The sequence below is a fragment of the Pristiophorus japonicus genome, chromosome 3, assembly GCF_044704955.1.
Source record: "Pristiophorus japonicus isolate sPriJap1 chromosome 3, sPriJap1.hap1, whole genome shotgun sequence".
Lineage (NCBI taxonomy): Eukaryota > Metazoa > Chordata > Chondrichthyes > Pristiophoridae > Pristiophorus > Pristiophorus japonicus.
The window spans coordinates 191,253,410-191,275,613 of NC_091979.1; the positions used below are offsets into that span (position 1 = coordinate 191,253,410).

Here is a 22,204-nt window from a genome sequence, read left to right on the forward strand (position 1 = left end):
AAAGTTTACAAAGTACTTAAGTAAACTTTAATAAAATTATTCTTATATCAAACTTTACTTTAAGATCACATATAAACTTGTAAATTTACATACTTACAAAAAACTTTTAATTTGAGAACAGATACAACAGTAACAATAATAACAACAACAGCAGCAGCAGCAAAGAAAGGCTGCACCCGTCTCTCATTCCCCGTATTCTCAGACCGCCCACTACGCTTGGTCTTGGACACTCTACTACTCCTACCCACAGGTGGTGGCGCAGTGTTTCTGGGCTTGGTATCAAGCTTATTCCTTCTAACATCTTGGGTACTGTGCACCTCTTGACGGGGGTGGTAGGGGGGTCGTCGGTGTCGGACGGCAAGTTGGAGGGCCTGGCTTTGGGCTCTTCAGAGGCTGGGTGGGGATTGGAGTGACAGTTGATTCTGTCAATGGACGCGGGGTCTGTGCGTGTTCCCTTATTGCAGCAGCTAACTCCAACATACCGTCCCTCATGCGCCCTGACAGTGTCTCAACAACCTCCAACATTCCCTCCCTCGTGGTCAGTGGCATGGTTTGCACTACCTCTGACATTCACTCCCTCATTGCCACTATTCCCTCACTGACGGTCCCGGATATCGTTCCCATTTCTCGTGTCATTGCTGTTACTTCTCCCGACAGTCCTGCTACCTCATCACTTACCCCACTGATGTGTCCAGGAGTGATTGGGTAAGGTCAATGCTCTCCACACTCAATGACATCATCTGAACTACATCTGTTAGATCCTGCACCTCAGGAGAGCGCGGTCGAGCTTTCCTTCCCCTCCTCCCCACAGGTGTGGCTCGCACCCCAACACTGGGACCCGCAGCCTGGGTCGGTGAGGCTCTGGGTGTGCCTCACTGCACCCCATCACTGGGACCTGCAACCTCGGAAGGTGGGGCCCTGGGTGTGCCTCGCTGCACCACACCACTTTGGCGGGCAACCTCGGAAGGTGGGGCCCTGGGTGTGCCTCGCTGCACCCCACCACTGTGACCTGCAACCTTGGAAGGTGTGAAACCATGGAATGTCCCACCAACACTCAAACCACTGGATATATTCAAGAGGGAATTAGATATGGCCCTTACGGCTAACGGGATCAAGGGGTATGGAGAGAAAGCAGGAAAGGGGTATTGAAGGAATGATCAGCCATGATCTTATTGAATGATGGTGCAGGCTCGAAGGGCCGAATGGCCTACTCCTGCACCTATTTTCTTTGTTTCTATGTTTCTAGTCACGGAAGGGGATGTCACCTACATGAGCGGCACCTCCTCCAAAGTGAGCACTACAGTGGGAGCTTCATCCAGCTCCAATCCCTCCCCCTCCCCCTCCCCTTCACCCCAATTTTCTTGGTCTGGAGGATTGAATTGGAGGATGTTCTCTGTTATGTATGTAAACCTGTAATTACCATGTCTAACCACCAGAGGGCTCATCCCCTGGAGTCCCAAGGGATCCCACAATCCCTTGGGAGCACCTGTATATAAGGAGGCTTCACAGGCTGGAGAGGCACTTTAAGATCTGTAATAAAGGACTACAGTCACACCTTACTTTGAGCTTGCAGTATCTAGTCTGACCCTTTATCCAAGACATAACAACAGGCAACGAGATACAGATGATGAACCGCAACGCAACAATGCAGAGAACTGTGGGCATCCTGGAGAAATTTTCAGAGGGAGATAATTGGGAAACCTTCGTGGAGCGACTTGACCAATACTTTGTGGCCAACGAGCTGAAAAGAGAAGGGAACGCTGCCAAACAAAGGGCGATCCTCCTCATTGTTTGCGGGGCACCAACGTATGGCCTCATGAAAAACCTGCTTGCTCCAGCAAAATCCACAGACAAGTCATATGATGAATTGTGCACACTGGTCCGGGAGCATCTAAACCCGAAGGAAAGTGTTCTGATGGCGAGGCATTGGTTCTACGCGTACAAGAGGTCTGAAGGCCAGGAAGTGGTGAGCTATGTCGCCGAGCTAAGGCGCCTTGCAGGACATTGCGAATTTGAAGGACACTTGGAGCATATGCTCAGGGACTTCTTTGTACTTGGCATTGGCCATGAAGTGATACTTCGCAAACTTTTGACCGTAGAGACCCCAACCTTGAGTAAAACCATAGCGATAGCCCAGGCGTTTATCTCCACCAGTGACAATACCAAACAAATTTCACAGCACACCAGTGCTGCTGCAAATACTGTCAACAAAGTTGTTTTCGAATCGAAATGTACATGACAGGGCTTACATGCCTGTAGCTGCGTGTCCGCCATCAAGGGTGGTGAATACAAGGCAATTAACAACTTGTTAGCGCTGCAGGGGTGATCATCGATTCCATTCATGCCGTTTCAAAGGATACGTTTGCAAGGGCTGTGGAACAATGGGACACCTCTAACGTATGTGCAGGTGAGCTGCAAACCCTACTAATCCTGCAAACCACCATGTTGCAGAGGAGGACAGATCCACGGTGGATCATGACGAACCAGAGCCTCAGACCGAGGATGCAGGGGTATATGGGGTGCACACATTTACTACAATGTATCCCCCGATAATGCTGAAGTTTGAATTAAATGGACTCCCGGTGTTCATGGAGCTGGACATGGGCGCAAGCCAGTCCATAATGAGTTAAAAAGACTTTCGATAAGTTGTGGTGCAACAAGGCTTCAAGGCCAATCCTGATTCCCATTCGTACCAAACTTAGAACGTACACAAAGGAACTGATTCCCATAATTGGCAGTGCTACCGTAAAGGTCTCCTATGATGGAGCGGTGCACGATTTACCACTCTGGATGGTACTGGGCGATGGCCCCATGTTGTTTGGCAGGAGCTGGCTGGGAAAGATACTCTGGAACTGGGATGGCGTCCGAGCGCTTTTGTCCGTCGATGACACCTCATGTGCCCAGGTCCTAAGCAAGTTCCCCTCGCTGTTCGAACCAGGCATCGGGAGCAAAAGTGCAGATCCATTTGATTCCAGGCGCGCGACCCATCCATTACAAGGCGAGAGCGGTACCTTAGATGATGACAGAGGGTGGAGATCGAGCTGGACAGGCTGCAATGAGAGGACATCATTTCGCAGATCGAATTCAATGAGTGGGCCAGTCTGATTGTTCCAGTCCACAAGAGAGATAGCACCGTCAGAATCTGTGGTGATTACAAAGTAACTATCAATCGTTTCTCACTGAAGGCTCAATACCCGCTACCAAAGGCAGACGACCTATTTGCGAAGCTGGCGGGAGGGAAAACGTTCACGAAGCTGAACTTGCCCTCGGCCTACATGACGCAGGAACTGGAGGAATCATCGAAAAGTCTTTTCATTTAAACAAATGCCCATTTGGGATTCGATCAGCCGCGGCGATATTCCAGAGGAAAGTAAAGCTTGCTGAAGTCGGTCCCACGTACCTTGGTCTTCCAGGACAACATCTTGGTTACAGGTCGGGACACCGTAGAGCACCTGCAGAACCTGGAGGAGGTTCTTAGTTGGCTCAATTGTGTGGGGCTCAGGTTAAAACGCTCAAAGTGCGTTTTCTTGGCGCCTGGAGTGGAGTTCCTGGAGAGAAGAATCGCAGTGGACGGCATCAGGCCCACCAATTCAAAAATGCACCGAGGCCACAGAACGTGACGGAGCTGCAGTTGTTTGTAGGACTTCTGAACTACTTTGGTAACCTCTTACTGGGTCTTAACACATTGTTAGAACCCCTGCACTCTTCACTGCATAAAGGAGATGAATGGGTATGGAGTAAAAGCCAAGAAAATGCCTTTGTGAGAGCTAGGAAGCTGTTATGTTCAAACAAATTGCTTGTGTTGTACGATCCATGTCAACGTTTGGTACTAGCATGTGATGCGTCGTCGTACGGGATCAGGTGTGTGGTGTGTATTGCAACAAGCTAATGAATTTGGGAAATTGCAACCGGTTGCTTAAGCATCCAGAAGTCTGTCTAAGGCCGAGAGGGTCTACATTATGATCGAAAAAGAAACGTTAGCGTGTATTTACAGGGTAAAGAAAATGCATCAATATTGTTTGGGCTCAAATTTGAATTGGAAACCGATCATAAGCCGCTTATATTCCTCGTTTCTGAAAATAAGGGGATGAATACGAATGCATCAGCCCGCATCCAGAGATGGGCGCTCACGTTGTCCGCATACAACTACGCCATCCGCCACAGGCCAGGCACAAAAAACTGTGCCGATGCTCTCAGTAGGCTACCATTGCCCACCACCGGGGTGGAGATGGCACAGCTTGCAGATCTAGTTATGGTAATGAAAGCATTTGAGAGTGAGCAATCACCTGTTACCACCCGACAGATTAGAACCTGGACGAGCCAGGACCACTTACTGTCCTTAGTAAAAAAAACTGTGTGCTCTACGGGAGTTGGTCTAGTGTCCCATTAGAGATGCAGGAAGAAATAAAGCCGTACCAGCAGCGCAGAGATGAAATGTCTATACTGGCAGACTGCCTCCTATGGGGTAATCAGGTAGTGGTGCCAAAAAAGGGCAGGGACACTTTCGTTAGTGATCTCCATAGTACCCACCCAGGCATTGTAATGATGAAAGCGATAGCCAGATCCCACGTGTGGTGGCCCGGTATCGATGCAGACTTAGAATCCTGTGTGCACAAATGTAATACATGTTCCCAGTTAAGCAATGCACCCAGGGAGGCACCACTAAGTTTATGGTTTTGGCCCTCCAAACCGTGGTCTAGGGTTCATGTTGACTATGCAGGCCCATTCTTGTGAAAAATGTTTTTAGTGGTTGTAGATGCCTACTCTAAGTGGATTGAATGTGTGATAATGTCGGCAAGCATGTCTGCTGCCACCAATGAAAACCTACGGGCCATGTTTGCCACGCACGGCCTGCCTGATGTCCTTGTAAGTGCTTTACCAGTGCCGAATTCAAGGAATTCATGACCTGCAATGGGGTTAAAAATGTCACGTCTGCCCCGTTTAAGCCAGCGTCCAATGGTCAGGCAGAACAAGCAGTTCAAACAATCAAGCAGAGCTTGAAAAGGGTAACTGAAGGCTCACTGCAGACTCGCTTATCCCGAGTCCTGCTTAGTTACTGCACAAGACGCCATTCGCTCACCGGAGTCCCTCCAGTTGAACTGCTGAAGAAAAGGGCACTTAAGACAAGGCTCTCGTTAGTCCACCCTGATCTACACGAACAGGTAGAGGGCAGACGGCTTCAACAGAATACATATCATGATCGCGCAAATGTGTCACGCGAAATTGAAGTAAACGATCCTGTATTTGTGTTGAACAATGGACAAGGTCCCAAGTGGATTGCTGCCACTGTTTTGGCCAAAGAGGGGAGTAGGGTGTTTGTGGTCAAACTCACAAATGGACTCACCTGCAGAAAACACTGGGACCAAACCAAACTCAGATTTACGGACTATCCAGAACAACCTACAATAGACTCTACCTTTTCGACCCTCCAACACACTCTCAAGTGGCAACCAACCGAGCGGTTGACCACAAAGCAGAACCCATTACCCGCAGCAGCCCAGCAAGACTCACCACCCCCAGCAGTCCAGCAGGGCCAGCTGCACAGCAGCCGAGCGAAGGCCCAACAAACGACTCACCAACACCAGCATTTGCATAGAGGCGATCAACCAGGGAAAGGAAGGCCCCAGATCGACTCACATTGTAAATAGTTACACTATTGACTTTCGGGGGGTGAATGTTGTTATGTATGTAAACCTGTAATTACCATGACTAACCACCAGAGGGCTCATCCCCTGGAGTCTCAAGGGATCCCACAATCCCTTGGGAGCATCTGTATATAAGGAGGCCTCACAGGCTGGGGAGGCACTCTGAGATCTGTAATAAAGGACTACAGTCGCACTTACTTTGAGCTTGCAGTATCTAGTCTGACACTTTATCCAATTTATAACATTCTCTTCAGGCTCATCCTCGTATGAATTTTCTTCTGCATCGTCAGGGTTGGCTTCAAGTTCTACAAAACAGTCAAATGGTTATCAACAGAGGAGGGGGCAGGGTAGGTGGCATGAGTAGGCTCACACATCGCAGGCCAGGCAGCAGGCTAATTTGAAGTACCATGATGAATTTGCAGGACTTACCCTCTCCCTCGAGTGTGGGCCCAACTTGTGCAGTACTGATTGCTTTTTTCCAGGCAGGACCCATCAAAACAGTGACACTCTCTTCCAAGGGTGTCAGTGGGTGCAGACTTGCTGGGCCTCCTCCTGTTCGAGTTCTTTCCCATTTTAATATGTGCCTCCTTCGTCTGCAAAGATGAAAATGCAACTTTTTAGAGAGGGTGTCTTTCTGCTGGGTGGGACATATACAGCTGGTCACATTTACAATTGCAATTCCATTGAATAAATTAAAATATTACTTACATGAACTACTTGACTCAGTTCTTGCCACTTCTTTTTACACTGGCCTCCAGATCTCGTGGTGGTCACCATTGCACCGTAATCTTCTGCAACTTGGTTCCAGCGTTTCTTCATTTCTTTGGGCGGAGCTTTTATGTGACCTCTGCTGGTGTCCAGCTCCTGCCATCTGTTCTCTAGTCACAGTAACTAGTGTCTCCACTTCTTCCTGTAAGAAATTCTTGGTCCTTGCACCACGCTGCATCTTGTATTGCTCCAGCTGCGATTTTTCCAATGTTCTCACACAGCACTCAACGTAGTCACACACACAACTGGCTCTTTAAAAATGGCCGATTGCCAAATCTGAGCTGTACTGAGCATGCTCATCCATTGGAACGACGTCAAAAATGTAACTTTTTTCCCGCGTATGTGCAGAAGATGCAATTTCATTTTTTGGCACAGGCAGCAGGCTCCACCCCCCGAGTTGATTATACATCGGGAAAACCTTGGCAAAATATTTCTGCCGCATTTCTGGCCTAGAAAAACAGGCGTAACTCTGGCAATATGCCAGAAAACGGGCTTGGGGAAAACTGGGCCCAATAACTTGGACAGAGAGCAACCACCAAAGTAGGGAAAGATCATAGAATCATAGCTAAACTTTCACCTTCATTTTCGGTGGGTTTTCGGCAGTTTTCTCAGTGGTCCAGCTGTTTTTGCTAGAGAAACTGTCCTGTGAAAGTTTCCCCCTTCGTTTTTTAATCATACCGCCCAAATCTCAAAACGCCTACCAGGAGCAAACCGCCAACATCGAACATGCCGAGAAAATCGCCAGTGCGTAAGTTTGGCCTCGACAGAAACCCGTCCAGATTGACGAGGGAACTGCTCTGTGGAAGCTGCTTAAACAGGGCGGTAGGTGAATACTCTGCAAAGAAAGATAAGTTAAAGATTTGGGTTTTTTTAATTGTAAAACGGCGATTAGCTTTTAAAGTTTGGAATGTTTTTTTAACTTTTTTTAGTGAATTTAAAAAAAAAGTTTTCCCCCCTCCCTAGGCCCAATCGTAGCCTTGAACTAAATTTTTAAAAACATTGTTAATAATGCTGGAAATGCTCAGCAGGTCAGGTCAATGGAGAGAGAAACAAAGTTAACGTTTCAGATCAAAGACCTTTCATCAAAACTGGAAGATGTTCGAGATGAACAGCTTTTAAACACGTACAGATTCGGAGAAAAGGGGCAGGGAAAGAACAAAAGGATGATAGGGTGGAGGGCAGTAGTGATTAAATGACAAAGGGGATGATGGTGCAAGGCAAAAGGGGGTGAAAAAGATGGGTCCAGAGGAGATATAAATGGTTGCAGCAGAATAACAGAGAGGGAAGGAAGCATGCAAAATCTGGCAAAAGAGAATGTTGCGAGAAAGGCAGGCAGACTCCAGGGGTGCAGACTACCCCGCTGGCCATGTGACGAAGGGGAATTCCCACCCCAATCACCAGCCCACACCTCTTCCACTCTCAGTGGCTCTGGTGCAGCTGTCCTCCATTACCAGCACCTGCTGGCCAAGAAAATAGGAATGGTTAGATCTATGGTTAAGATCTAAAGTTGTTAAACTCAGTGTCAAGGCCGGAAGGCTGTAAAGTGCCGTGCAATCCTAACATTTCATCACTGCTTTTCACTCACCTTGTTTACTCCCATTCTACTTTTTTATTCCAATTGACACAGATGCAAGTATGGCCCTTGGTGACAGTATCTTTGTAATATTTCTAAACATTATATACATAAATTGCTTTGTACTGTATTGCAGCCTCAAGAAACCATCTAAAAAGATTAATTTGAGTATTGATAGAGACCTGTCAAAAGTCTGTTACCCAATGATATAGTTTTAAAGTTCACAACTAGGGCATAGTGTGGATTTAGCCAAAATAATGCATTGAATTGGGTAGAGAAGGACGAGGGGAAACTGGGTAAAATAACTTGCATTTATATATCGTCTTTCACGACCTCAGGATGTTCCAAAGCGCCTTACACCAAATGAAATATTTTTGAAGTGTAGTCTCAGTTGTAATGTAGGAAACCTGGCAGCCAATTTGCACACTGCAAGGTCCCACAAACACCAATGTGATAATGACCAGATAATCTGTTTTAGTGACGTTGTTTGATGGATAAATATTGACCAGAACACCGGGAGAACTCCCCTGTTCTTCTTTGAAATAGTGCTTTGGGATCTTTTATGTCCACAATTTAACGCCACATCTGAAAGACGACACCTCTGACAGTACAGCGCTCCCTCAGCATTGCACTAGAGTATCAACCTACATTTTGTATTCAAGTCATTGGAGTGAAACTTGAACCCACAACCTTCTGATTCGGCGCGAGAGTGCTACCACTGAGCCATGGCTGACACCTAACTGTATAATTATTCATAGAGCACACAGCACACGCAAGATGGCAACCGCTTCCGGAAGTCTCTGACCTTCTTGTCAGGTGACCTGGCTCTTTATTAAACAGCACTAGCTGTAGTAACACAGGAATCCACAGTGTGAAGCTACAGCTATTACAATTCTCCCACCTTAATGAAGAAGTTATTATAACAAACAATCATATACCTTGCACGGTTATACATAACAAAAGATATGGACTTATTTTGCCATATTTACAAATCAAGCTTAACCACTTGTTTTCTGTTTCAAAGAGGATACCTTTGCTCTTGAACAGAACCTTCCAAACATGGTGTCAAATTTAAACTCTTTTGAGGCTGATCCTGAGGAAAGTTTTCCTCCAAGGGATGCCCTTGATTTCCATTTGAACTCTCTCAAACTTCAGACTGTTTGTTTGCCTGACTCAGACTCAGACTTAAATTCTGACTTTCTCTTGGATTTGTTTCCAGAACATTGGATGTAGGATACGCGACTGGTGCATCAAAACTATCTGATGAGTCAGAAATAATTGAATCATTCTCATCTTCAACTACTTCCACATCTGTAGGTAAAACATGATCAATGTGAACAAACCTAACCTGTCCATGATCAAACATCTTGACCAAATATATGCGAGGATCACATATCTTCACCACTCTTCCTAGTAACCATTTTAACCATTTATGGTGATGATTCTTCACTCTCACCTTCTGATTTAATTTCACACTTCTCTCTTTTACTCTACCTCTATCATGATTTTCTTTCTGTCTTAATTGTGTCTTTTCTACAGACTGTGCCAAGTTTGGTTTTAACAACGAGAATCTGGTTCGTGACTGTCGTTTGACAAACAACTCTGCTGGTGCTCTACCAGTAGTTGTGTGAGGAGTATTATGATACATAATTAGAAAATTAGCCAATTTGTGGTCCAATGACAACTGTCATTTCTTTGGATTTGGATCCAACATCTGTTTGATGAGGGCATGTTTTACAATTTGTACTGTGCACTCTGCTGCACCATTTGAGGCAGGGTGGTATGGTGGAACCTTGGTATGTTTCACACCATTTTTGCTCATGAACTGTGCAAATTCTTCTGAACGAAATTGTGATCCATTATCAGAAACACTTTCTTCTGGGAGGCCAAATGAAGAAAATAATCTTCGTAAAATGTCTAATGTTTTACTTGTTGTTATTTTCCACATTGGAAACACCTCGACCCACTTCGAATGGCTATCAATCACAATGAACAATTGTTGTCCTTCTAGCTCAGCAAAATCAATATGTAGCTTTTGCTGTATGGCTGTAATGGTACTGATGGCATGTCGCACACTGGCTGATGATGCACTCTATATCTTTATGAAGGCATGGCCACCATAAGTAACTGCGTGCAAATCTCTTGGTCAAGCACATTCCCAGGTGCTGGTCATGGAGATCTCCTAATAATTTGGACCTGAATTTATTTGGTATAACCACTCTTGCACCCCACATGATACAATCTTTATCGACTGATAATTTATTCCTACGAATGAAGAATGGATGAATATCTTTGTCTATTACCCGGTTTGGCCATCCATTTGCAATATAATCATATACCTTTGACATAACTGGGTTACGTTTGATTGCTCTACCAATCTCTTCAGCTGTGACTGGCAGTTCATCAATGTATGAAAAATAGAACATTTCTTCGCTATCGGGTGTAACTTGTGATGGGGAAGGCAATCTAGACATAGCATCAACATTACTGTGATCAGCTGATCGTCAGAATTCAATATCATATATATATGCTGACAAAATCAAAGCCCATCTCTGCATTCGGGCTGCAGCTAATGTTGGAACTGGGGATTTTGAATGGAGGATTGTTGTCAGGGACTTATGGTCCGTAACGATGGTAAACTTACGACCATACAAGTATTTGTGGAACTTCCTGATCCCCAAAAATTAATGCCAAAGCTTCCTTTTCGATTTGCGCACAATTACAATCACTGGCACTGAGAGTATGTGAATCAAAAGCGATTGGTCTCTCCTCCCCACTATGTAATACATGAGAGATCATTGCCCCAACTCTATACGGAGAAGCATCACATGCTAGCTTGATCTCCTTAGTTACGTCATAGTGAACTAACATGGTACTCTCTACCAATTTGCTTTTACATTACTTTAATGCTGTATCGCATTCTTCTGACCACTTCCAATGGACCTGTTTGTTCAATAGTTCATTCAGTGGCTGTAATACTTCAGCCAAATTTGGTAGGAACTTCCCATAATAATTCAAAAGACCCAAAGATGATCGAAGTTCAGTGACATTCTTGGAAGTGGGTGCATTTCTGATTGCATCTAGCTTTCCCTTGGTTGGATGTAACCCATCTTTGTCTAGTCTTACCCTAAGTACTCCACTGAGTTTTGAAATAAGAACATAAGAACATAAGAATTAGGAACAGAAGTAGGCCATCTAGCCCCTCGAGCCTGCTCTGCCATTCAATAAGATCATGGCTGATCTGGCCATGGACTCAGCTCCATTTACCCGTCCTCTCCCCGTAACGCTTAATTCCCTTATTGGTTAAAAATCTATCTATCTGTGACTTGAATACATTCAATGAGCTAGCCTCAACTGCTTCCTTGGGCAGAGAATTCCACAGATTCACAACCCTCTGGGAGAAGAAATTCCTTCTCAACTCGGTTTTAAATTGGCTCCCCCGTATTTTGAGGTTGTGCCCCCTAGTTCTAGTCTCCCCTACCAGTGGAAACAACCTCTCTGCCTCTATCTTGTCTATCCCTTTCATGATTTTAAATGCTTCTATAAGATCACCCCTCATCCTTCTCAACTCCAACGAGTAAAGACCCAGTCTACTCAATCTATCATCATAAGGTAACCCCCTCATCTCTGGAATCAGCCTCGTGAATTGTCTCTGGACCCCCTCCAAAGCCAGTATATCCTTCCTTAAGTAAGGTGACCAAAATTGCATGCAGTACTCCAGGTGCGGCCTTATCAATACCCTATACAGTTGCAGCAGGACCTCCCTGCTTTTGTACTCCATCCCTTTCGCAATGAAGACCAACATTCCTTTCGCCTTCCTGATTACCTGCTGCACCTGCAAACTAACTCACACTTGCGAGCAGACACTTGTACTCTGTGCTTCTCTAGCCATTTGAGGACTTCATTCAATATGTTATTATGAATTTGCCTATTTGGTGCTGAAATTAGTATGTCATCTAAATAACATACTACTCCTTCAATACCGTGCAAAATCTGGTTCATCACCCCTTGGAATATGGCAAGGGCGGAAGCCACTCCAAATGATAGTCTATTAAATTGATATAGGCCGAGATAAGTATTTACAGTCAAGCATAACTTGGACTCCTCATCTAGTTCAAGCTGTAAGTGGGCATTCGTAAGATCCAACTTTGAGAAGATCTGACCACCTGTGAACAAATCTTCTATAATTTGGCAGTGTATTGGGGACATTACCCTCTAGAACCTGGTTTACGGTTATTTTATAATCACCACACAATCTTACCTTACCATCGGACTTAGGTAGAACAACAATGGGTGTAGCCCAATTACATAGGTCTATCTTAGAAATAATGTTCTCAGTCTCTAGTCTTTTGAGTTCATGCTCAACATTCTCCTTGAGTGCATATGGTACAGAACGTGGCTTGTAGTAAACTGATCTAGTGTCCTTCTGTACCCTGACACTTGCCTTGAAGCCTTAGATCGGACTGCCTGTTTTGCAGAACACCTTCGGATAATTCTTGATGACATCATCCTTTGATGCAAATCTTGTTTCAACATGAAAAATCTGACTCCAATACAGCTTCAGTGATCCCAATCAATTTCTTCCTAGTAAGGAAGGCTTGTCTCCTGCCACTAATAGAGGCAAGCTCTGAACTTGATCCTTGTATTTCATTGGTACGGTGATACGACCTACCACAGGAATGTTTTCTCCTGAGTAGCCTTGCAGGTCTATCTTGGATTTCTCCAATGGGAAATCACGCAATTTGTAGAGGTATAGTGACACCGGTACTACACTCACTAGATGCACCAGTGTCGATTTCCATGGGTATCTTGAATCCTGCAACCTCTATGTGGATTATGATACTTTTTGAATCGCCGTCCGTTAACCTCGTGCTCCTGATAACGTTTAGCTCTAACATCTCCTCGTCCTGTTGTTTTTCTTCCATGCTATGTAGTCTTTGGAGATTTCTACTCATAGCTTTGAAAACTGGTTTACCCTTCAGTCGGCATGCCTTCGCAAGATGCCCAGTTTTCCTGCAGAAGAAACATTCTGCCTTCACATATGGACAACTTTGAGCAATGTGTGAGGTGATGCACTTTGAGAGGGCTAATAAGGAAAGGGTATACACATTAAGCGGTGGGCCACTTAATAGTGTAGATGAACAAAGGAACCTTGGAGTGCTTGTCCACAGATCCCTGAAAGTAGCAAGCCAGGTGGATAAGGTGGTTAAGAAGGCATACGGAATGCTTGCCTTTGTTGGCCAAAGCATAGAATATAAGAGCAGGGAGCTTATGCTTAAATTGTATTTTGGTTAGGGCACAGTTGGAGTACTGCGTGCAGTTCTGGTCGCCGTATTATAGGAAGAATGTGATTGCACTAGAGAGGGTGCAGAGGAGATTTACTAGGATGCTGCCTGGAATGGAGAATCTTAGTTATGAGGATAGATTGGACAAGCTGGGTTTGTTCTCATTGGAACAGAGGAGGTTGAGAGGAGACCTCATTGAGGTATACAAAATATTGAGGGATCTGGACATAGTGGATAGTAAGGATCTATTTCCATTGCTGGAGGGGGCTATTACGAGGGGGCATAGTTTTAAGGTGGTTGGTGGAAGGTTTAGAGGGGATTTGAGGGGGGGCTTCTTTACGCAGAGAGTTGTAGGGATCTGGAACTCGCTGTCTGGAAGAGTGGTGGATGCAGAAACCCTCATCACTTTTAAGAGATAGTTGGATGGGCACTTAAAGTGCCGTAACCGGCAGGGTTACGGACCTAGAGCTGGTAATAGGGATTAGACTAGATGAGCTTTTGTTGGTCGGTGCAGATATAATGGTAAGTACTGCAGGGAATAGAATATGGCCAGGGTGATCTCCTGGATTAGTTTTGATCGCCTGGATGGACTGGAGAGGAATTTTCCCAGATTTTTTTCTCCCTAAATTGGCCTGGGTTTTTATCTGGTTTTTGCCTCTCCCAGGAGATCACATGGCTCTGGTTGGGGTGGAGTGTAGATGTTTTTAGTATAAGGGGTCTTGCAGTGGTGTAGGGCAGACTGGTTGGGCTGGGTACTATTTGCCTTTCCGTCATTGTTCATGGGTTTGTATGTAATTTTTAGGGCTGCTGATGAAAGGCCATGCGGCTCTTTGTGCAGACATGATGCGCCGAAATGGCCTTCTGCGCTGTAGATTTCTATGTTTCTATGTGTTGTCCCAGGCACCGACCGCAGGACTTCAATGCTCTGTTATCATTTCCAGTTTCTGAGACTTTGGGGCCCAACCGCCTTTTACTTTGAACCTGCAGGCGATTCACCTCAGTTGTCTGATGACTGCAAATGGTATGAAATTCTTGGAAATATTGGTCGGCCATGCTCATTAACATAGCTGTCTGATAAGCTAAATCAAAAGTCAAGTTAGGCATTGTCAATAACTTTCTTCTGATCGCATTATTTTTCATCCAACAAAGCGGTCACGCAATGCTCGGCCCTGAAAGTTTCTGAAATTACAGTGAATAGATAGCTTTTTTAATGCTACAATGTACTCACTGATATTTTCTTTGGCCTTCTGATCTCGTATTCCAAAACGATAACTTTCAGCAATTTCTAAGGGTACGGGGCTGTAGTGCTGCTCTAACTTAGTTAGAATCTGTTTCAGAGTTGTATTCTTTGGCTTGTCAGTCACAAGCAAATTTATTAGCATTTCATACAACTTGGGCCCTGCTTCAGTTAAGAAAATCACCCTTTTTCGTTCCAACACCGCCCGGTTCTGGTTTTCATTATCAGGGAATTCAATTCTATTATTTGCGGGGAAAAACATTTCTAGCCGATCTACATACGCTCTGAAACTTTCCCGGTCACATTGAAATTCCCCCAAATGCCCTATTACTCCCATAGGCTTGGCCATACTGTGTGCTTGCAATTTACCTCAGATTTGTAGCTGTTAATCAAAACAGAGAAGCTCTCAAAGTCTCTCTGTCGGCTGGATGAATCTTTCACCAACAAAATCTGCAGCTTTGTTTTATCCGATTAATCCCATCCTCGTCGCCATTGTAATATTTTTCATAGAGCACACAGCACACACAAGCCTTTAAGATGGCAGCCACTTCCTTCTTGTCAGGTGACCTGGTTCTTTATTAAACAACACTAGCTGCAGTAACACAGGAATCCATAGTGTGGAGCTACAGACATCACACTAAATATCTGAATATCTCAGTCAATATGCACAATGAGGTCAATCTGATAATTCACCATTGGAATGTTGCCTCTTTTGTGATAGGTCCTGTGGAGATACACGGGAGAAAGACCTTCTACACTGGCACCAAATACGAAACTGGTGAAATGGCTGCCACAGAATGAACTGCTAGGTAAGAGAGCAACATGTGCTACCTTTTGTGGCAGGGTGGGAGAACTGGTAGCAACCCCACCCAGTTAATTTGCTCACTTCACATTAGGAATGTACGCCTTTATGAAATCACCTGTTTATGTCAAATTGAAGGTTGCAGTAATGTTTTTAAACTAGACTGAGATCTCACTGTTTTCTTGTGTTCCCTTCAGTGGTAGCTGCCACATTCTACAATGTTCATTCAGCTTTTTTGAGGATGAATTTCCTCACTGATTTCAATGGTGCGTACTCGACGCAGGAGATTTCTTTAGCGAGGAAATTGAGGCGAAGTTCTTTCTGATGCGTGTGTTTTTTTAAAGGGCTTCCCCTCCCAGTTTCTTCCTCAGTGGCCTCATTTACATTTGTCAGAGTGACAGCCAATGGCGTGGCAGCTGTGAACCTCCTGATTTCACCTTGCTGATGTACTCTGGGTGAGATGGGCAGACATATATGAGGCTCACCACCTCATCAAAGGTGGAAATGAGAAATCTGTGAGCTTGAAGTGTCTGCATAGTTTATTTCTGCACCTCAAAACACTTCTTGCACCTTATCTTTCTCTATGAAGACCAGCATTAGCTTTTGACTGGGTCAAGCCCATCAGAGGACTATTGGACCGCCCCAGCTCCTGCCGTCGGGGCATCTCAGCAGCAGCTTTGGCTTTTCCTATGCTATTGTCATCGAGAGGAGGAGAACAGTGAGACTGATACATCCTCACCCACATCCCATTCCTCCGGCTCTCACATGTTCAGTCAATCACCCACTGCTACCGATACTATCTCATTGCCCCCAGGGTGAAAGTATCTACCCAGGTGCTAGCACAGATTGAAGAAACAAGTGACACATGGTGGGGGTGGGGATTGGCAGTGAGCTGAAGGGCATTGGAGGAGGCAGGCGGTGCTCTGCAGAGCTTATGGGTGAGCTTGAGTCCAACATTGTTTCCTTCTTCTTCATCATCCTGCTTGTTATCATAGTTCACTCGGAGGTTGTGAAGTGTCTGTTCTTCTTCATCCTCATGATCCTCCTCTTCCTCACCTTTTGCCCCTTCCCCCCATTGCTGTGGTGGATCTGCAGAAATAGAGGGTAAGAAGCTAAGAATGAGTGAGCATTTCCACTTGGAATTAAAAAGACAGAAAAGGGGCTGGAAGGTTGTGCCTTGTGTTCTGCTCCACTGTGATGCCAGAGCCTCACTGCTGAACATCATCCCCTTCAATAATGATCATCAATGCTTCACCCCCTTCCTCTCCCCCAGTGGCTGAGCCCTCTCCTTGAGCCCCTTGCTGGAGGTCCACGCTCTGTAGTTGACCCATCAGAATTCCTGCCCTGCCAAAATCACCGAGCTGCAAATCAGCGCACACAACGTGTTGGCGGCTGGAATTTAAATGAAGCCCGGCTATCAAAATGGTTTGGGTCTTCCGCTGATGACACTGCAATCACTCCGAGTCCCCTCTCCCAATCCCATATACGGTGAAGATGCAAATTGACCCCAATCTTTCAAAAGTCAGCACATAGGAGAAGAACACAATTCTGCATACTTGTTGGCCCAGAACTTTCAGATGTAATGATGGCGAAACTGTCAGCGCTCGCCGTGATTACTGTGTAAAACTCACAGCACATGCGCAGTTAAATGCAGAAATCCAGAAGTTGCTGTCAGTGATACCTCGCTCCTCCACAGGGTGTGCTGGTGTAATCTTCACAGATGCAATGAACACACAATCAGTGATTTGACATGAATTTCAACTTTTTACGCTCCATTTTCACGGTAAAAACTATTGAAAAATGTAATCCTTGTTGAAAGAGGTGTAATGGAGCTTGTAACAGCATACTAAGTTAGCGTACAAAAAAAATTGAGGCGCACGATAGCTGCAGCAGCGACTGCGAGAACGAAGATGACAACGCAAACAGTAAAGAGTATGTGACGCCATTGCTGCCTGTGCCAGAACTCGGCAGCACTTCAACGGGCAGGTGGGCACCTGGGGAAATGGCGCTCACCTCAGCCTGACAGCGCAAGTCCCGCCTCCCCGGCGCCACCATTGGCCAGTCCCTCCCGATTGGAAGGTGCGGTGGGCGTGCGCTGGGGCTATGGCAGGCGTTGGTTGGCTGGCCCTCGCGTCCATCACCGTGGCCAGCTTTCACTCTCAGGTTGGGCTGTTGATGGGAGCACAAGGACTGATCCCTGTTACAAGGCATTGGATTCAGGCTCGGGCTCCTTGTGCTGGGCCCTGCCTCCTTACAACAAAGGAGCCACTCAGGGCAATACATGTATGAGGATACTTTTATTTGGGACACTTTTATTTGGGACTGTCACTGTGCAGCAGAGCTGGTCTCCAGTCGTCTTGGTTAACCCTTGCCACGAGGCCAAGACCTAGCTCTGTCAAGCCCATGTGATGTCTGGTGTGCAAAGGCCACCCCACGTTAAAAAAATCTCCCACCCGTCAAGATATAGTTCTGGACCTGGAATATTAGGTCCTTCATTGAAACATCTGTGAACTCATCCCTTTTTGGTGTGGAAGCAAGTAATCCTTCATTCGAGGGGCTGCCTATGATGATGATGATGATGATTACGCCATAATTACTGATGAACAACCTCTGTGGCCCTGAAAAATTAATTTTGTGTATGGAGTGTCATTCCTTCCATACCATGATAAAAAATTCCATTGATTTTTAAAATAATAAAAATTAAATATTTTTTTAAGTTTGTTGATGAAATTTCAGTTTCTACCTTAATCCCATGTATTTATTTCACTTTCTGTAAGTTGATTTAAAAATGAATGAAAAAAACTGCTTTTAATTTCTGGTTTGCGGTCTGTGAGAATTATTCAATCTGATTGGCTGCTCAGCCTGCTTGATGACATCACTGTTTCTGGACTCTACAGATTCCCTATAGATGGCACTAGATGGAAAGTCATGCCAGAAAAAGGGAAATTGATGCCAAAGAGCCAGCTAAATATCTATGGGCAGCTTTCTTCGAGGTCAGCGACGAGTGCCATCACTTTGCTGCTGACCGCAAAATCCAGGCCAATAACTCCAGCAGCTAGTTCAGCTGAGTTGATGAATTTGAAATCAAAACAGAAAATGTTGGAAATACACATCAGTTCTGTTAGCATTAGGAAAAAATGATGTAAAGCTCCCTTCATAAAAAAGACCTTTCATCTGAAAGATGTGCTTTTTGAATATTCTTCCAATACTATACATTGCTGAAGGTAATTGATTCAAGTTTCATTGGATCGCAGTAGGTTTAACTTTATTGATTAATATTGTTCTGTGAACTAGGACATCCCAAAACACGAGCTTTCCTGACTCACGGAGGGATGCATGGAATCTATGAGGCTATCTGCAGTGCTGTCCCAATGGTCGTGTTACCATTGTTTGGAGACCAGATAGAAAATGCAGTATATATAAAGAATCATGGGGCCGGCATCACCTTGAATTTGAAAGAAATCAGTTCTTGGGATCTAGTGAATGCATTAAACATTGTTATAAATGATACCAGGTGAGTGATATTCACACAGCTTTGATCTACATGAAATTTTCAAAGTATTTGTGGCTACTTGAAACCCAAAGTAAAAAAGTAAAGTGGAGAAAAAGAACTGTCTAGTTGTTAGAAAGAAAGAAGAAAGAATGACTTGTATCTACATAGTGCCTTTCACAATCTCAGGACATCCCAAAGCGCTTTCCAACCAATTGAGTACTTTTGAAAGTGCAGTCACTCTTGTGATATAGGAAACACAACAGCCAATTTGTGCATAGCAATTTCACACAAACAGCAAAATGATAATGACCAGACTTTCTGTTTTTAATGATGTTGAGGAATAAATATTTGGTAGGACACTAGCGAAAACTGTCCCATTCTTCAAAAGAATGCGATGGGATCTTTTATGTCTACTTGCAAGGGTAGATGGCGCCTTGGTGTAATGTCCCATCTAAATGACAGAACCTCCGACAGTGTAGCACTCCATCAGTATTGCACTGGAGTGTCAGTCTAGATTTGTGCTCAAGTCCCTGGAGTGAGACTTGAACCCATGACCTTATGACTCAGAGGTAAGAGTGCTACCCACTGAGCCAAGGCTGACTCAAAGTGGTAGACTAATCAACAAAACTGTCGAATATATGGAGCTGTCTCAAAGGTAAGAGTGACACCACTGAGCCATGGCTGACTCCTTGTAGGTCAAGGGCTAATCTCCTTCATCATAAAATGCTATTATTTTGATTAAACAAGGGATAATTATTACTTTGGTATAGTACTGAGTATACTATAGATCTGGTGTATACTGTGCGCATTGTCGCTGTTGCTTATACAGGCTGACAGTTTGATGGTAGGTAGCTGATTCCTGGAAAATCGGAAGCTGGAGGTGTGAAGCCTGCAACGTTCCCAAGGCACAAAATGCATCCCAATACAGGTTGCTAGCATGAAGGCCATTCGCAGCCCAAAGCTCATCAGGCTGCTGAAAAATACTAGCCGTTTTTGAGGTGGTGTCACCAGCTGATTGCTGATTTTAAGGCAGTAAGTGCCGCTTCAAACTGCAAAATTCAGTTTTGCCGCCCAGAGTTGAGAGAGCAGCGCTAAACATAAGAAATAGGAACAGGAGTCGGCCATACGGCCCCTCGAGCCTGCTCTGCCATTCAATAAGATCATGGCTGATCTGATCATGGACTCAGCTCCATTTCCCTGCCCGCTCCCCATAATCCCTTATCCCCTTATCGTTTAAGAAACTGTCTATAAGTGGCATTGCACCCTCATCCAATGGCGCCAACGGAGCGGCAGCTCAGGAGGCCTCAGGAGACCGAATTTCCCACCGGTCGGCTGTCGGCATGCGAGGTAAAAAAAAAGAAAAAAAAAAGTGTCCCCCACTTTCCCTCACCCACACCCACTGGTCCCATTAATACCTAAATGCTAAAAAAAATAAACATAAACACGTTCATTCCTGGATGCTACACCCGGATCCCCGATGTCCCACCACCTTTCCCAGATGACATGTTTTGCCATCGCCCCCATCGCCCAACTAAATTTCCTGACAGATCAGGAACCTGGTTGCCGCTGATGGTAAGGACTTAGCCCCCATTAGCCACCCCTCTCCAACGGTAACGGGTAAGAAACCGAATTTCGACCCCTAAATTAGGTGTGGCGTTTCAAAATGACTGAAGTGCCTGAGCAACACAGTGCTTAAGGGGAGGCCACAATTACTGCTAAATTCCCACCCACTAGTTCCAGGTTTAGGCAATGCATCTGGAAGTAAAGGGCCTATGCAGGTGGAGAATTGGGCTATTTGCCCAACTTTTGCCCAGCGAATGTCCTTGAAATTCTTGCGACTGATAAAAGCAGGTGTAAGGCCTGCTTTTTAAGGACAGAAAAATACATTTTTTTCAATAATTTATACACTTAAAATCCTGTTAAATAAGGTAAGTTTATTTTTGGACCCTTTAAAATATGTAAATTTATTTTTCAAAAAATGTAATTTTTGTTTTAAATAATTAATTCCATTTTGATTAATTTTAAATGTGTGATGTTTTTAAATATATATATTTTAAGTGTTTGTGTGTTTTTAGGGGTATTCTCATTCATACTTATGGTGATTCCGGAATCACCATAAGTATGAATGGGTACCCCTACTTGGATTGGTTGTGCTGGCCCACGAGATCCCAGGCATGCGTACGAAATGCTTACGGACACATGCGCACCTCATACGTGATCGTAGGGGCCGCAAATTCAGGGCCAACTTTTCAGGTCGATGACCTTTCATCAGAACAAACTACAGCCTATCTACCCATCTGAGGGTTTCCAATATTGTCTGTGTTTATTCAGTTTGACTTGAAACATTAACTCTGTTTCTCTCTCCACAGATGCTGCCTGACCTGCTGAGTGTTTTCAGCATGTTCTGTGTTTATTTCATGACAGAAAGACGTTGGTCTAGCAATTCTTATGTACATTTACGCTACATTTACAACTGTAGTGATGGTGTGTTAGAATGAGACACATAACTTGTCTTGTAAATGCAGCCTCAGAACTATAAGCATGCCAATAATGCTGTACTAGGAGGATAGATTCAACAGTCTTCCTGCTTCAGGGTTTAGGCAAGCGGGTCTTGGGAAGCACGGCAGTGTGGACAGCAGTCTTAGCTATGCAACAACTTTGTGTTTCAGATATAAGGAAGCTATCATGACGTTGTCTTCACTCCACAAAGATCGTCCAGTAGAGCCGCTGGAGCTCTCTGTCTATTGGGTGGAGTTTGTGATGAGACACAGAGGGGCCAAACATTTGCGATCTGCAGCTCACGACCTCAACTGGATCCAATACCACTGCCTGGATGTCATCGGGGCCCTCCTTGGTGTAGCACTGCTGCTTTTCTGCCTGGTGATCAAGTGCAGCTCATTCTGCCTACGCAGAATGAAAGGCCAACAAAAGAGGAAACTTGATTAAGAACGTAAGAAGTAGGAGCAGGAGTAGGCCATCAAGCCCTTTGAGCTTGCTCCGCCATTCAGTAAGATCATGGCTGATCTTCTGTATCAACTCCACTTTCCTACCCTATTCCCGTATCCCTTGATTGAAGTACCTTCTCAAAAATGAGTCTTCCTCTGACCGCCTGATAGTCCGATGGATTAAACATTCTCTTCAGATGCATTTGGCTGTCGAGCCGAGCTGCAGTGCTGGCTGATGATTGGTTCCACCAGCGCTAAGGCAGGGGTTAAGTAATTCTCCCAGTTTAACAGCTGTATTGCTGGGTTATGCAGTTTCTTGGCAGTCAATGCTCCATTCATCTCTTCATCACAATGTAACACCGAATGGGATGGAAAAACTGACAAAACAGTTCCCAAAAAGTCCCTATTCAAACACACCAGGTCACTTCCCAAGATGCTCGGAGGAAGGGTGAAATG

General features: G+C 44.9%; 1 protein-coding gene across 1 annotated transcript in view; it reads left to right on the plus strand.

Moving 5' to 3' along the window:
- The window catches only part of LOC139260045 (UDP-glucuronosyltransferase 1A1-like), a 44,543-nt gene extending 22,794 nt beyond the window's left edge, over positions 1–21,749 (plus strand). Inside the window, exons 3-5 of the mRNA XM_070876130.1 lie at positions 15,230–15,317; positions 18,605–18,824; positions 21,473–21,749. Coding sequence (XP_070732231.1) covers positions 15,230–15,317; positions 18,605–18,824; positions 21,473–21,749 — 585 coding nt within the window. The remainder of the gene's footprint in view (positions 1–15,229; positions 15,318–18,604; positions 18,825–21,472) is intronic.
- The last annotated feature ends 455 nt before the right edge of the window (positions 21,750–22,204 follow it).